The sequence below is a fragment of the Uranotaenia lowii genome, chromosome 3 (genome assembly GCF_029784155.1).
Source record: "Uranotaenia lowii strain MFRU-FL chromosome 3, ASM2978415v1, whole genome shotgun sequence".
NCBI lineage: Eukaryota > Metazoa > Arthropoda > Insecta > Diptera > Culicidae > Uranotaenia > Uranotaenia lowii.
The window spans coordinates 153,444,799-153,460,388 of NC_073693.1; the positions used below are offsets into that span (position 1 = coordinate 153,444,799).

The 15,590-nt window shown below is 35.5% G+C and overlaps 1 protein-coding gene across 3 annotated transcripts in view; it reads left to right on the forward strand.

Annotated features, from left to right (window-relative positions):
• Window positions 1-15,590, forward strand: part of LOC129751663 (LIM/homeobox protein LMX-1.2) — an 85,431-nt gene that overhangs the window by 7,733 nt on the left and 62,108 nt on the right. Inside the window, exon 1 of one of the 3 annotated variants that reach the window (XM_055747306.1) lies at window positions 4,027-4,676. The exons of 1 other annotated variant lie outside the window; for it this stretch is intronic. Coding sequence is in view for 1 of the 2 variants with exons in the window: in XM_055747305.1 (XP_055603280.1) it covers window positions 4,637-4,667 (31 nt within the window). In the remaining variant the exon portion in view is untranslated. Of the gene's footprint in view, window positions 1-4,026; window positions 4,677-15,590 lie in introns of those variants that run through there. One more of the 3 variants, XM_055747305.1, reaches the window with a different exon arrangement.

Below are 15,590 nucleotides of genomic sequence, written 5' to 3' on the forward strand. Positions count from 1 at the left end.
TTCGATCATCGATCGTTCTATTCATCGCTAAAATACAGATCACCTCGCACGATGTTTGCTGTCAAAACAGTGCAGCACTATCATCAAATTGGAATCTCACCATTGAGCGATGCATACGGCGAATCAAGTTGGGCTAGGATCAGGAGTGAATGGTTCAGGCAGTGAGCGAGTGATACATGTAACCGATCATTAGCAAATATTGTTTGACATTAAACATAGCCAATTAATAAATTTATTTAATTTTACAGCTTTTTTTACTACAGTAAGAATAAAATCAAACTCTAGTTGTGTTTGTGATGGAAAGATGGTCACTTCCGCCGTTTTTTCAATTTCTAATCAGCCAGGCGGATACTGAGTGAGCGACATTCAGATTGGATCAGTTGGTATCGCTCTCATCTCCGATATGCGATGTTTGCTAATCCGATGATTCTGAATGATGCGACTCGGTTTGCATAGCTGATAGGAGCGCTGATCGAGATTGCATACCAGCCAGGCGAAGCAGTTGCGAGAGGCGCTATCCCATTATACAATCAGAATGTATCCAACAGGAAACGCATCCTGAGTGTTTATTTTGATTGATTTTCGGAACATTGGCCATATTTCATGGTTTTCTTGCTTGTATAGTCAATATGTGCTACGAAATTCAGCTTCTCATCCAAATATTCGACCTGACGCACTTTTTCGATGGCACAACCATCAATCAGCAAGTTTGGGCAGACTCTTATTGGGCGATTACCAATAACCATCCAGCTGGTTTTACTAAGATTCAGACACATTTTTTATGTTTTAAATACTCAGAAATATTTTTCAAATCGGAATTTGCTTCTTGAACTACGAGCTCAGGTCATCACCACTCCAGATAGGAGACTGAACCATCTACCAACAGTTTGAGACGACCATAACGTTGACAGTTTTTCACATCATTGATGTAACCTGCCTGAGGTCATGGCAGACTACGCGCAATCGCTCGAAGCAGAGCTGCCGGCAGAGGGCGAGCTTGACAAGGACTGTTGGGATACCATCAAGACAGCCATTTGCGGAGAACGTCATCGGGCATGTTGAACGAACTAGACGGAGCGACTGCGGAAGAGGCAGCGAGTCTGAATTATTCAGGAAAAACGTGCCACCTAGAGGAGGAGGAGCTCGAGGATCTGGAGCAGCTGCATGGTTTCCAGGAAATCGAAAGATCTATCAGAAGCTCAACGCATCTCGCAGAAACTTCGTGCCGCAAGCCGAAATGTGCCGGGATAAGGACGGAGGCATCCGGATGAGGTGATCGAAAGGTGGAAGCACCACTTCGATGAATACCTGAACGGCGCACATTCAGGAGACCAAAACGGTCGGGGAAAGTACATCGTCGGCGTAGCCAACGACGTAAAGGAGCCACCCCCAACGAATAGTGAAGTTAAGAAGGCCATTCGCCAGCTTAACAGCTGAACAAATCATCTGTAAAGGATGGAATCGCAGCTGGACTTATCGAAATGGGTCCGGACAAGTTGGCCGAGTGGCCGCATCGATTGATGGTCTGGATCTGGGACACAGAACAGCTACCGAAGAAGTGGAAAGAGGGGGTTGTATGCCCCATTTACAAGAATGGCGACAAATTGGACTGTGAGAACTACCGAGCGATCACTGTCCTCAATGCCGCCTACAAAGTGTTATTCTTAATCCTACTCCGCCACCTAACGCCACAAACAAACAGATTCGATGGAAGTCATCTTCATGGCTTCATGGAGGGACGGTCAACGACGGATAGATCTTCACATTACGGCAAATCCTCCGAAAATGTCGTGAAAACCAAGTCCATACGCACCATCTATTCATCGACTTCAAAGCCGCATACGACACGATCGACCGTGACGAGCTATGGAAAATTATGGAAGAGAACGGCTTCTCCGGGAAGCTGATCAGACTGATCTATCCTGCGATGGTCTCTCGACGACCGGTGAGCGATATGCGGGGCACGATTTTCAACAGATTCAGTCAACTTAACTGCTTTGCCGACGACATTGATGTAGTCGGCAGATCATCTGCGGTAGTAGAAGAGACCTACCGCAAACTGAAACGCGAAGCAGGAAAGATTGAGTTAATGATGAATGCTGGCCTGCTTATCTGAGACCAACCGAGCCCGCTTGTCCAGTAACAACAAGGGGACGATCGACGGCGAAGAAATGGATATAGTCGAAGACTTTGTCTATCTCGGCTCATTGGTGACCGCAGACAATGAGACCAGCCGAGAGATCTGGCGGCGAATGATCAGCGGAAGTCGTGCCTACTATGAACTCCACAAGCAACTGCGGTCGAGAAGACTTAGCCCTCACACGATGTGTGACCTATAAACGTCGATCACTAGTTCGGTTGTCCTCTACGGGCACGAGACGTGGATATTGCTGGAAGAGGACCAGCGTACTCTCGGAGTATTCGAGTGACGAGTGTTAAGAACCATCTTTGGCGGCATACAGGAGAACGGGTTGTGGAGGCAATGGATGAACCACGAGCTCGCGCAACTATATCCAGAAGGTGGTGAAGACTGGGCGGATACGCTGGGCAGGACCAAGAGGAGCGTGATATGGCGAATGTGGGATATGCACGAGAAATTTGAGAACGGTTCCATTGACGGAGAAAATTGGAGGAATATTGTTTATCAGGTTATGTCGTGATACAGAAAACCATGTTAATAAAATAATTAAATGAGGCCCTTGGAGCCAGAGAAGTATTAGTGCATTAAACATTCTTTCGAGAAAATACGCAAATTTCCTTTTACGATATATTTTTGATAAATCATAACTTTCGATCGACCATGATGGTATGAAAATAAAATTCTAAAAATCTGAAAAATTCACCAAACATCGTTTGAAATATGAAAAAATTATTTATTTTATTTGGTCGGCCATCAGCACAACTAAAGCTTATTTAGACCGTTGTTTTTAAAATATTATGCTCATATATACAAAGGTATACAATACAAAAAATATTATTTATATTTACAGTAGGAATAACTATCTTATAAATGTTAATGTGTTATAAATGTTTACAAAACAAATGTGTGTTACTAAACTAACCGTTTTTCTTGGAATACAATCTATTATTTCTCACAACAAAGAAACTGAAGTAGAATCATACAAATTTAATTTTTTTGCGAAATATGAAGAATTGTTTGCATCAATTACTTAAAATTTATCAATATTGCCTTATACCCTTTTGGCCTCATATTTCGTATTATCAATTTAATTTTTTTCTTTTTACGAAAATTTATTCATTCAAGATATTATAATATTTTGAATTGGTTTTGTTTCTTAAACAATCTTTTTAGTTCCATTTGAATTTCTTTCCTGATTTTTCGTACGTGCCTGCTAGTTTGTTCGATAAGAAACGTGCCAAACAAAATATGTTAGAAAGACTTTGACCAGAACATACTTCCAAAACAAAACACAAATTCAAAAGACTGACACGCGATGATGCACATTCGAAAAGCTACCGAAATCCGTACTCTAACTCATCAACTCAATCAGTCGATTCTGTGCAACCAGCTGCAATGATGTTGCAATGCGATGTTTTTTTTCTGACAGTATTAGTGTAGCAGTTGTATTGTTACCAATAATTTAGTAGGCGTGGCTTTTTTTTGCAGAGGGGAAGAAACTGAATATGAGAACGCGAGCAGTCTCTTGGTTTAAAATTCGTCCAATGAGAATGCGCATGCACGCTATTTGATATCCTGCAAGATATTGTGCATGGATAACTCGAAAATTAACTAAGACACCCATAGGAAAGGGCAACACCATTTTCCTTCGATCCCTTTGAAAACCGGTTGTACACGTGTATCCTGTTCCCACATCTTCTTCGTAGAACCGATTCAAGCTTTGATTCTCGACGATTTCTGGCTCCAAACCAAAGGGGACAACTATTGGTGATAAACGTGTAGTACTTCTTCCCCTCTCCTATCCGGAAAAACTTCGAGCCCGTGTAGCTCTCCCCAACTTCGATGTGCTGCTGCTCTTGTGTGTGAACATCGCTCTGGAACTTTCATTTCCCTTCTTACGACTTCACGTTTCAAGAGACAGGAACCTAGAGAGCGTTTAAAACAGAAAAAACCTTAGATTTTACTACGGTTTGCTTACGGTTCAAAATTTATCATCTTTCAGCAGCAACAGAAGTGCTTTCTTTCTGTGGTCCTACGTTTGTTCGGTCCTATTCCGGTTCGCCGTTCGCATGAAGGTATTTGTCAATCCGTGAGGTCCGTGGCTGGCGTGGCGTGATCCTATCGCGTGGCTATCGTTGATTCTGAGATTTATTGGTGTCAATCCGTTTGCCTCCGTTGCTTCGATTCCGGTGACAGTAGGCCGTTGTTAGAGACAGGAAAGTCAGTGTGTACAGTGTTGACTTGAAAAAAAAGACAAAAAAAAAAACATCCAAGCTTTGCTGTTCTGCTCCTATGACTTCATCGAGTGCAGCTTGAAAGCGGATAGATTGATGTGATGGAATTAATTGAATTAACGAAGATTTGTGGCCCCGTTTTGTGATTTCTGTCTTACATTTCAAGTTTGTCGAGATATCTGGCTTTAAGTGCACGTTTTATCGGAATTCAGGCTACAGTGGATTTTACTTACACATGTGAAGGCAGTCAACATTTTCCACCATGATTGATCAGCAACAACAGTTGGGGTTTTGTAAGTGAAGTCAGTAGATTTTTGTAAACATATTTGATGGCATTGTTCGTGTGATAAATTGGTTGCTTAAACTGAAAGCACTAATCAGTATCTTCATAAGCAGATACTGATTATATGTTAAAAATCGGAATTCTTCAGGATTCTTTTTCAATACAAACTTTCCTTTGAGCTTTTTAATAGGTGTGGTGTGGCAATATATTGAGTCCTAGGCATAATCATCAGTTGCAAAGCAGAATTTAAACAAAAATTCAACATGGTCTTTTGGATTTCAAAAATTTAAAAAGTTCAACTAACAGTTTCCCCGTATGTATTTTCATTTCTGATCAGTACTTGGTTCAGGTGTCTGCCAGTCACGCACTCTGTGAAGCTTTGCTTCACACTCGAGAAACACACGTTAGTAACCATTGAACTAAATTCTGGGGATAAGCAGCACAAGAGTTTTTTAGCGGCACAAATATTTAAAGAAGGTAGTCATTTTGTTGAAGAAATTATCGACGGACGTTCGAAGGTATTCAAAGTTAATCAGATTTTGTTATCTTTAAGTGTTTTACCGTCGCATTTAGAAGTGAGATGAAAAAAAGATCCACATAATTGAAACATAGAATGTTGCGATCCGATCAGAAAGTGACTTGATCAACTGATGCGGCAAGTTCCTAGTTGGAGACCAAATCCACCTCGAGTTGCAATTTTCTGCTGCGTCAATCAAGTGGAGCTGATAAAAATCGGCGTGGTTTCATTTCATGTTTCTCACTTTTTTAAAAAAATTTTTTTCCAATAATACCTTCCTAGCTTTATTTCCGAAATCGTGCTAATCGCTGCCGCCGGCCTTTTCGGTGAATTTTATGTTCTTTTATTAGAAACATCACAAGAATTTAAAATTACAGATGGATAGAAGATAAGAAGAAGATGAAAGATTTTGGAAATAAGCGAAAGAGAAATTATGAGAAGCATTTTCTTCACATTCTTAATTTTTCTAAATAATTACTCAGTACTCGCTTGCTAATCGGATGGTTTTGGTACCGGAGGGTGCGTCCGATTACACTAGTTTACAAAATTTAAAAAAAATCGTGAACTTGATTAACTGACCAACATTTTTAATGTAAAATCGGGCGCTGAATTCGAAAATGAAATTCAAAAAAATCTCAGTAGAACCGTTTTTGAGCTATGCTCCAAATATGAAATTTCGAAAAAATTAAAAAAGTTCTTGTACTTAGATTAAAATATCTCGGACGGCATAACAGTAATTTGAAATCCCTCTTTTGCATATTGAAGGTGATTCAGTTTTCTATCGATCATCTGAACACTTTTTTTGCGTTTGACCAACAGTATTGTTGATATTAGTGACTTTATGAGAAAAAAATTATAAAAAACGCATTTTTTTAGAGAAAATTTTGTTTCAATGAAGGTTTTAGACTCGATGGTAGCATTTTAAAAATCTGATTTTCTTTTGCGCTTGAATGTCAATTTAAAACAAAGATTTCAAGTGGTTATTTATCAAAATCGGTTGAAAATTGAAGAAGTTATGGATACTTTACCATAACTGAAATTTTTTGAGTTTTTAATAATTTAACGAACCGCAATACACTTATTATAGTATAAGAAGAATGAAACATGTAAAATCTCACTCGTTCCAAGTCAAAATTATTTATTAGCTTACCAGAAGGTCACATGCCAAGTTTCAGGAAGATCTGACCATAGGAAGGGGTTACTTAAGTCTCAAACGTGAATTAAATTTTGAGGTATTTTGCCCGGAAGGAACGAAAAATACTGGTTTTTCATCAATAACTTTTTTCGTTCCTAGCTGATTGTTTTTTTATGGTTGATTTTCTTAAAGCCTAAGTTGAGACAAATATTTTACCCGAAGACTGTAACTCGATTGGATTTGAAACAGAAAAGTTATTGCGGTTCAAATGCCACAAATTTTGTCCAACACGCAATGAGTACTTTTTACGCATTGCGTTTTATACGACAATTTTCGACCAAAATACAATCTTTGAACCGCAATAACTTTTCTGTTTCAAATCCAATCGAGTTACAGTCTTCAGGTGAAATATTTGTCTCAACTTAGGCTTTGAGAAAATCAACCATAAAAAACAATCAGCTAGGGATGAAAAAAGTTATTGATGAAAAACCAGTATTTTTCGTTCCTTCCGGGCAAAATACCTCAAAATTTAATTCACTTTTGAGACTTAAGCAACCCCTCCCTATGGTCAGATCTTCCTGAAACTTGGCATGTGATTTTCTGGTAAGCTAATAAATAATTTTGACTTGGAACGAGTGAGATTTTTTATGTTTCATTCTTCCTATACTATGATAAGTGTACTGCGGTTCGTTAAATTATTAAAAACTCAAAAAAATTCAGTTATGGTAAAGTATCCATAACTTCTTCAATTTTCAACCGATTTTGATAAATAACCACTTCACCACTTCAAAAATGCTGTAAACTAGTGTTACCAATGATTTCCGATTACCGAAGGTTAATAGACACTCATCGTTAGTCCTTTCAAATATCCTGGTTTGCACCTTCAATTTAATATATTGATGCAAATAAAACATAATAAAAGCAAAGTTTATTGAATTCTTATTCATAAAAATGGAGGCATAAATATGTGCGAACACGGATAACTCTTGCAGGATTCATGCGATTTGTGTGCGATTTATTTTGTTGCGTTCGTCTTCGCGCGAAGAAAAACACAACGGAGAGATAATTTCGAAAATGAGTTTGTGGAAATTGATAAAAAAGTTTTAGTTTTTATTCGTATCATTAAAAGTCATGGCATACAATTTCCCTTTTTTCAAATCACTTGGAGTAGGAAGGCGCCAAAAGCAATCAAGGCTTACTGATGCTCATCCATCATCTCTTTGTATGAAGTTTTGGCGCCCATTTTCACTGCCAGTGTGCTTTTCACGTGGCACCAGTAAATGGATACTTGGATGTGATTGTTAATCTTCCTCATGTGGTGAAAAAAAGAAACTTTATTAGAATCAAGGCAACTTCAACTAGTCTTAAGCTGAGCTACCCAAACCTTGCCAGATTGCCCAGATTTGCCCGTATATTCTTGAAAAAAACCCGGATTTTTTATTCATAAAATGTTCCTTAAAAATTTCATCATTGAAAAGAACCAATTGGAATATTAGGAAATGTTAGAAAAACTCATTATTTTTTTTTCATGCTTAGATGCTTAAAAACGGAATTTAGGATCAAAGAACGGTTACTTCGTAGAACTAAAACTCATAATTTGATCCAACACTCAGTATCAGAATTCAGAAAACATGTTTTGATTCAACAACATTCTCAAGCAGAAGAAGCTTTGAAAATAAAAATTTTAGTTTCAAGAAAAGCCAACCAAGATCCGAAGCAAAGAAGCAAATTTAAAACCAAATATTAGTACCAAGAAGAATAAAAAGAGAACTTAATGAAATTTTGCTAATACCGTCAAACGGGGCAGCATGCAACAGCGGGGTTGGATGCAACATTTATATAACACCACACTGAATCAATTTTAATTTAATGTATTGTAATAAAGTTATCTTTTAATGATTACAAATTGATGATGACATAATTTCTTGCATCTTAAGCTAGTTTGTTTTTTTAAGTTTTTAATTTTTATATAAAATTTGAAAAATCGAGCAATAAATGTACAAATTTTAACATTTTCCAATGCAGTAAAAAACTTTACCCAGTATGACGCATTAGCTTGATAATATTACCTACAAACTTTTTACTGGTTTCCTCATGCTACACCTGTTGGTGTTAAAATATTTTTCGAATAATCACCCAACTTTTTTAAATAAATATTTGTATAATTCAGTTTGGTGTCTAGGGTAAAATGCAACAAAATGCAAATGAAAGAAACACCTCGTAAATCTTGTTTCTATGTGCTGGAATATGAATGTTTTGCATCACATGTTTGTAAACATTGAAATTACTTTCATCCAAACATTTATTTTTATGATTTCAGCTTGTATGATTTTTTGTAATATTATTTAACCCCTAAATGTATGCAGCATCCTTATTTTCAGAAAAAATGTGAAAATTAGTTTTTACAGACCAAAAAATTACTGCAATTGGTGTTTTCATGCTTAATGGTCTTTAAGGCATCGCAAATATATTAAAAACTATAATTTTTCATACGTGTTCATGAGATTTTTCATTAAAAACTAAGTTTGTTGCACGTTACCTCATTTTCTAAAGAGGGTGAAAATCGCATAACGATTTAAAACTGCTTAAAATGGACTCACATTTCAACAAAACAATATTTGGCGCACTTTTCTTGGGGTTAATCGAAAAAGGACATAACAGTGTTTAGGATCCTCTGTAAACGAAGAAAATAATATATTCGCTTTCAACTTTCGCTGGAAATTAAAAAATCTATCTAATAAATTATTAATGTATTTTTTGCTTTGGATGTAGGTACTATAGTTAACATTTTTTCGAATATAATTGAAGATACAGGGAAAAGGAGTAAGGCACACCGGGGTAAGTGTGGACGATGGTTATTAAAACAATACTGTGCATTATTTTTCAAACTTTTAATGCAGAATGTTCAATTCACTTGTAATCTCTCCAATAACTGTAAAAAAGATACGATTCTGACAATAACGGATGTTCACAACGCCTTTTTGGGAATTTTCTATTTTCAACTACGATGTCGAGGTGATGTGCATCTTTTTCAGTTGCAAATTTCTCGTAAACTAGTTGGCTATTAACGAAAATCTCTACATTGAAACAATCCTTACATTCAAAACAAACAGTAGGGGAGAATGAGGATACTTGACCCCTGGGGATACTTGATTCCTTAGCTATATCTCGAAACTGGAATGTCTTACAAAGATCATATGTTCAAAAAAAATTGCCAAAATGAGCAAAATAACAATGCTTGTAGTTTAAATTTTTTTAACAAAATAATTGTTTGAGTAATTGAACTTTTTTGAAAAATTTCCCAAAATGTAACTTGAAGATCTTTTTTCATCACTTTAAATTGTTCCTTACATGGAAAAATTATGAAAAAAATATTTGTTCCAATGTATCAATCGTTCGAGCGTAAAATGAACTTAATAATGCCAAATTTTCAAAGCAATGGAAAACTCTCAACTTTTTTTCAGAAAAAGTTTTCAAAAATGTTGATTATGGGTACAATTGATCCCCCTTCCAAACGGCATATTCTTCTTCTGAATTGATCGTTATGATTGCTGATTACGAAATTACTAATATTTATCCAAAAACTAGTATTTATCAAACATTTGTTTGAAGAAAAAAGCAAAAATAATCAATTTTCTCTTAATTATAAAAAATAGCGCCTTTAAGTATGCAATGTTATTAGCGTTGAGATAAAGTTATAGAATTTTCTTCTTATGTCTGCTATAAATTGTGAAATGAGAATAAACATGACCAACATAGTCAATTAACATTCTATCTTGGGGTTTTGTTTGATTTTTAAACAAGGATTAGGGCTTCCCGAATAAAAGATCAAGTCTCCTTCAATAGGGGATCAAGTCTCCCCTAACTTCAGAAAAATCGCATTTTTTTTACTCCCACGAAAACGCTTCTTGTTCATCAACGGGTTCAAGTATCGTTCTAATTTTTGGAGCATAGAAACTTGAAGTTACAAGCCGTCAGAAAATGTTAAAGATGGCGAGTTGCAAAATTTTTCCAAAAAGATATGGTGAAAATAAGAAAAGGGGATCAAGTATCCCCACTCTCCCCTAAGGAAAAGAAACGGCGCACACAGGGGTAAAATATGAAAAAGGCGATCAAAACTGTTCTCCGCCGAAACTATGCGTTTTAGACCTATAGTGTCTATAAAATTAGTTTTTTGAAAATTGATTAATCCACCTAGTAGTGAGTTAGAAAAACTAACTTTTTTAATATCCATTTTAGAGCAATATTGTCGTAGAAAAGTTTTTAGCTTATACCAATTCTAGCAACTTTGCTAAAGAAGTCATAGCTGTAACATTAATCATTTCAAAGTTATGACAATTTTTAGAAAAATAACATTAGTTTTCAGTTTTTTCAACATAACTTTTTTGCGCGTGATTTTTCATATAAAACATGTTCTAGAGAGTTTTGAAGACAGAACAGTTGTACACTTTTGCTGAATACACTGTTAAAAATTTTTGAAGTTAAAACGTGATATCTTAAAAATACTTTACAAAAATAGTTATTTTGAACTGGTTATATCTCCTGAGTTCGGACGAGTTCGGTTACATATTTTACAGTTTTGCAATCAGAAAAGTATCGCCTTTCAAACAATATACAACTCAAAGTGGCCAATTTTGATCTTCATACTTTGAAATGGTCAGAATCAAAAACAAGCAAGTATCACCAACTATGGAAACCGTTTATACGTCTGCGAATCCATATTCAAGTATCCAAGGAAGAAGTTGTGTAAGTTTGTGAAAGGTCCATCAGGATCAGGATCCATTTTGGTAAATGGTGCGATCATGATTTTCCTACACCTCCTGTGCTCCCAGACAAACTAACTCTTTTTTCTAACCGTGATCCCTGTTGAAGCAAGAGTTTTCAGAAGGGTTTAAATGGTTGAAGTCGGAATGTTATTTAAAATAAAAATGAAATATTTTATAATATTTAGAAACCAATTTTTCCAAATAGTTTTTCTATGATTATTGCCTTTTTAAAAACTCTTTGATTCTTTGCCTCACATTTAAAAAATCTTAGTTTCATTGCTTAAAGAGCACTAAATAATGTTTTGAATAATCAATACTTTTGAATAAATTTTCGATTTTTCCACCAATTCGAGTAATATATTCAGCTTTTAAATTTATTTTAAAAATTAAACAGTATAACTCAAAGTTTTTAAAATTTGTTCTGCTTTACCTACAGCGTTGAAAATAATAAATTATCTCTTCTTTTATATGCCTAGTAACTAAACAAAAGATTTTGTAAAAACAAATATAAAAATTGCAGATATGATACATCTATAAACATTTTTTCAATGGATCATGGAACCAATATATTTTACCTCTAGCGCTAAACTTTTAAAGTGTTCAAAATTATTAATATAAAATAAAGATTTTTTCACATTGGAGAACGGTTGCTATGAACCGAGTGAATTTTAGGAATTATGTTCGTCAAGTTATGTCGTGAGACGGAATACTATGTAAATAAATAAATAATAATCTTTTCACATAATCCACAGTAGCTGAAATCTCTAGCCGTACGAAAAAAAATTGTAAATTTTAGTTTGGATAAATATTTGCATACATTCTAGAGTTTTCTGTGGAAACGCCTGAACCTACGGCTTTAAAATTAGTCTCGTACACAAGTTTTTGTAAAATATACCAATAAAAATTTTTCCCGTGAAAAAATTTAATCTCCCGATAAATAGTTCGAAAACTTCGTTTCAATCATGAACCAGTAGTGATAATAAAAGTTAAAATGCCAACTGAATCAATAAGTTTAGGGAAAAATAACAAAGAAAAACACTTAGCTTGTGATCCAACCGGATCCTTCCCGAAGATCCACTCTACAAGTAAAACCCAATACAAGTCTGGAGGGCCCAGCACCAGCCCTAGCTCCATCACTCGAAAAACATTGTTTCGGCGTAGAAAACTAATCGATCGAATTTATTCACGTTTTTTTTCACTTCACTTGAGGTCATTCCAACATAAAATCAAAATTGAATCACATTTTTCGAATTTATTTTTGAAATATCTTCTCCGGAAGAAAATTTTCACGACAGAAAAACGACAAAATTGTACGCAGAAAAAACAAACACGACCGCACTCGACCAAGGCCTACTCCTTTTTTTTTCATTTGCCGGGTTAGCTAGTAAAAGAATAAAAACGATTTGAAAATGTTGTGAAAACACGCCAGTCTGATAAAAATGCTAAGCCACGAGCGAGAGTTCTACTTATTAAACATAAACCGACTAAAGCAAAATGTCGTCCGCTAGTTGAAGATTTTTGAATAAAAATCTCGATTAGTGGAACATTTTTGGAGGAATATTTGTAATTATAGAGTAGTCAATTTGACCGATTAAAAAGCGTCTGATTAACGAGCACGGTATTTTCTGTTATTTTTAGTCCAATTTTATATAATTTTTATTGCTTTTGCCATTTTTGAATACTTTTCACAATTTTTATTATTTATCTTATGGTGTTACATTATTTCAACATTCTAGAACGTTAAAACATATTAATGTATTTATTGTAATTTTGGCTATTTTTCGATCTAGGGATTCAATCAAACAACTTAGTTTTTGAAATGCCCGACGTTTCGACCATTTTTGGTGGTCTTTCTCAAGGGAATTATCTGTCCGTTGTTCTTGTCAATTTAGTTTTTGTCCAACGTCCGACGATCGCTTTAAGTTTGATTGAATCCCTAGATCGAAAAATAGCCAAAATTACAATAAATCTCCAATAACGGTCGAAAACATAAATTTAATATTAATGTATGTTACTTAATATATCGGCCTTATCGGTGAGAAGTTATGTGCTTAAAGTGATGTATAAAGCAATCATTTCATAATAAATCGCTGCTTTAGATATTCTCATCTTTGAATGATTCATTTTGAAAGATTTTAAGTATTTAAAAACTTTTCAGCTCGTTTTATGAAATCGCAATGACTGAAAATCCCATGTAATTTAGACATATCAAAAATAGCTTATCTCTGGGTGATTAAGGTGAAATGACGTCTCACTGAGATAGCTCCGGCCAAATCCTACAGCAGATTAGAATTTCTTAATATTAAAAAAAATATTAAATTGTTTATCTTATTTTAAAAATGTTTCGATATACACTGACTAATGAAATGCATTTTGAAATAGTTTTTTGAATCTCTATATTCAGTTGTTAATATTACAATGTTACAGTTTGAAGTACCAATTTTTAAAAACAAAGATTTCACGCGGTAGAAGATGCAATAGATAATAATAGATGAGTTTTTTTTTTCAGATTACCCACTTTCTTCCTGAATTGAGAGATTCATAGAGTGATTCAAAACAAAAGATACATATAAATAATCATTCACTCATAAAAGAAAATTTAACCTATCGCTTTAAGTCTCCCTCCGACAGTGACCATATCGTTAAGTCACAAGCCTAGACAAAATCATTATGTAATGGCAACTGAAATGTGTATTTAAGTGTTAAAGTGGTGCTGCTGCCACCCAAGGAACACTTCCGTAGACACGCCGCCGTTTGAGAAGCAGATTGTTGGGAAATTTTTCACAAGCCACCTCGTCTCCGGTCTCGAGAGGCCTTATTGCTTGTCTCTCATCACCAAGGCTTTGGCAGCAATTCTACCTCCACCGGCTGAAAGAAAGGCGCGACAAAACTCTCCGGTTGCAAAGTTTTCCTTCCTTCCGACGACAACAACGCCGACGAAGGAAAGGGTTTAAACGCCGGGGAATCGTCCATCTGGAGACAGCCAACAACAGGCAGGCAAGCCAAGTGTGAGTGGGAGTTCGGAAGAAAGCGTTGAAAGCTGTTTATGTTTATAGTACCTAATTATTTCGGGGCTGCCGAAAATGAATACAACAAAAGCGATAAATTAGTCGGTGAAAAATAGTTGTAAGACTAGACGAGTCATATGGTTCCATGAGCATGTGCGGGATTCCGACGGGTTTTTGAAAGGAAGGTTGGCGTGTGCCGGAGCTATGAATACAACGATTAGATAATACAGATACTTTATGTTTGATAGCTGATTTCAAATCTATTATTAGGTATTGGATTCTTCCAAATCGTGTTAAAGTTTATAATTACCAAGAAATTTATAAGAAATGAAAAAAATAAAAATTGTAGGTAGGTAACTGAAATCTCCGAACATTTTAACGCACATTTCATACACATGTCGGTGCTAAGTTTAAACTAGAGTGGTTCTAATTTTGTTACCAGCAACAGGTTGTTTGTTCTTCTAGCGGAACGTTTTTTTTTCATTGCAAGTTGTCGTCAGTTTCGAGTGCCTGGTGCAGTGAGCACAAATTACTAGGTCGATGAAATTTAAATCGACTGTGAAAGGCTTGAAGAGTGTAGAGTTGTTCCCATTTTTCACGTTTCAGAGTGTTATAAGCTGAGGGGAATTAGGGAACTCGAGAAAGAAAATAAGATACATTGAACGATTTTTCTTGAAGGGATGATTGTATCTCATTTTCAGCGTCAAACATTCTATGAACTACGACATGGTTCTACCGATTATAATTATTAGTGAAACGTAAAATAATCTTAACAGAATTCTTTCTTGAAAAGATTTAAAATTTCACTTTTTTAAACGCTCATCAGTATGGTTTTGGATCAAATCGAATATTCGCAGATCCTTATTATTTTATATCTAAAAAGTTCTAGTTTATTTGATAAAGTCTCTGTTCGGCTCAATGATATTTTTTGGATAAAAAAGTAAATGATGTTATTTGATGTAGCGCCGATGTGGTCAAGCAGATAGGCTGGCGCGAGTCTGGTTTTGGTATGCCAGGCGTATTTGGTTCGATTCCAGGTATCGGCATGAAAACTTTTCTGTTCGAATCCTATAAGTGGCCGACAGGTAATATATGTTATTAATCTAAGAATGCATGTGAACACCTTCTTAGGACATATTGCGGTAAATCCGTGCACCCATGGTGGATAACCAACATACATACATACAACATACAAAAAAGTAAATGATGTTATTTGATGTACATTAGGGTGGCAATGGATGTATGAAAAAAAAATCATGATCGAATTTTGAAAACCGATCATATACAGGGTCCGGCAATTGAACTGCTACAAAACTTTAGGAGTGATTATTACGAAGTATACAAAACCTTGTCACCTTGTTAACATTATGTTTAAGATGTCAGAGGATATTTTTGTTAATTTTGAAATCAAGTGTATTTTTGTAAAAATGGTTTTCGAACCTTAACGTAGTGCTTTGATTGCCTAGTTCCAGGCTGTGAAACAGTAGAAAGACATTTCGTGAGTTGT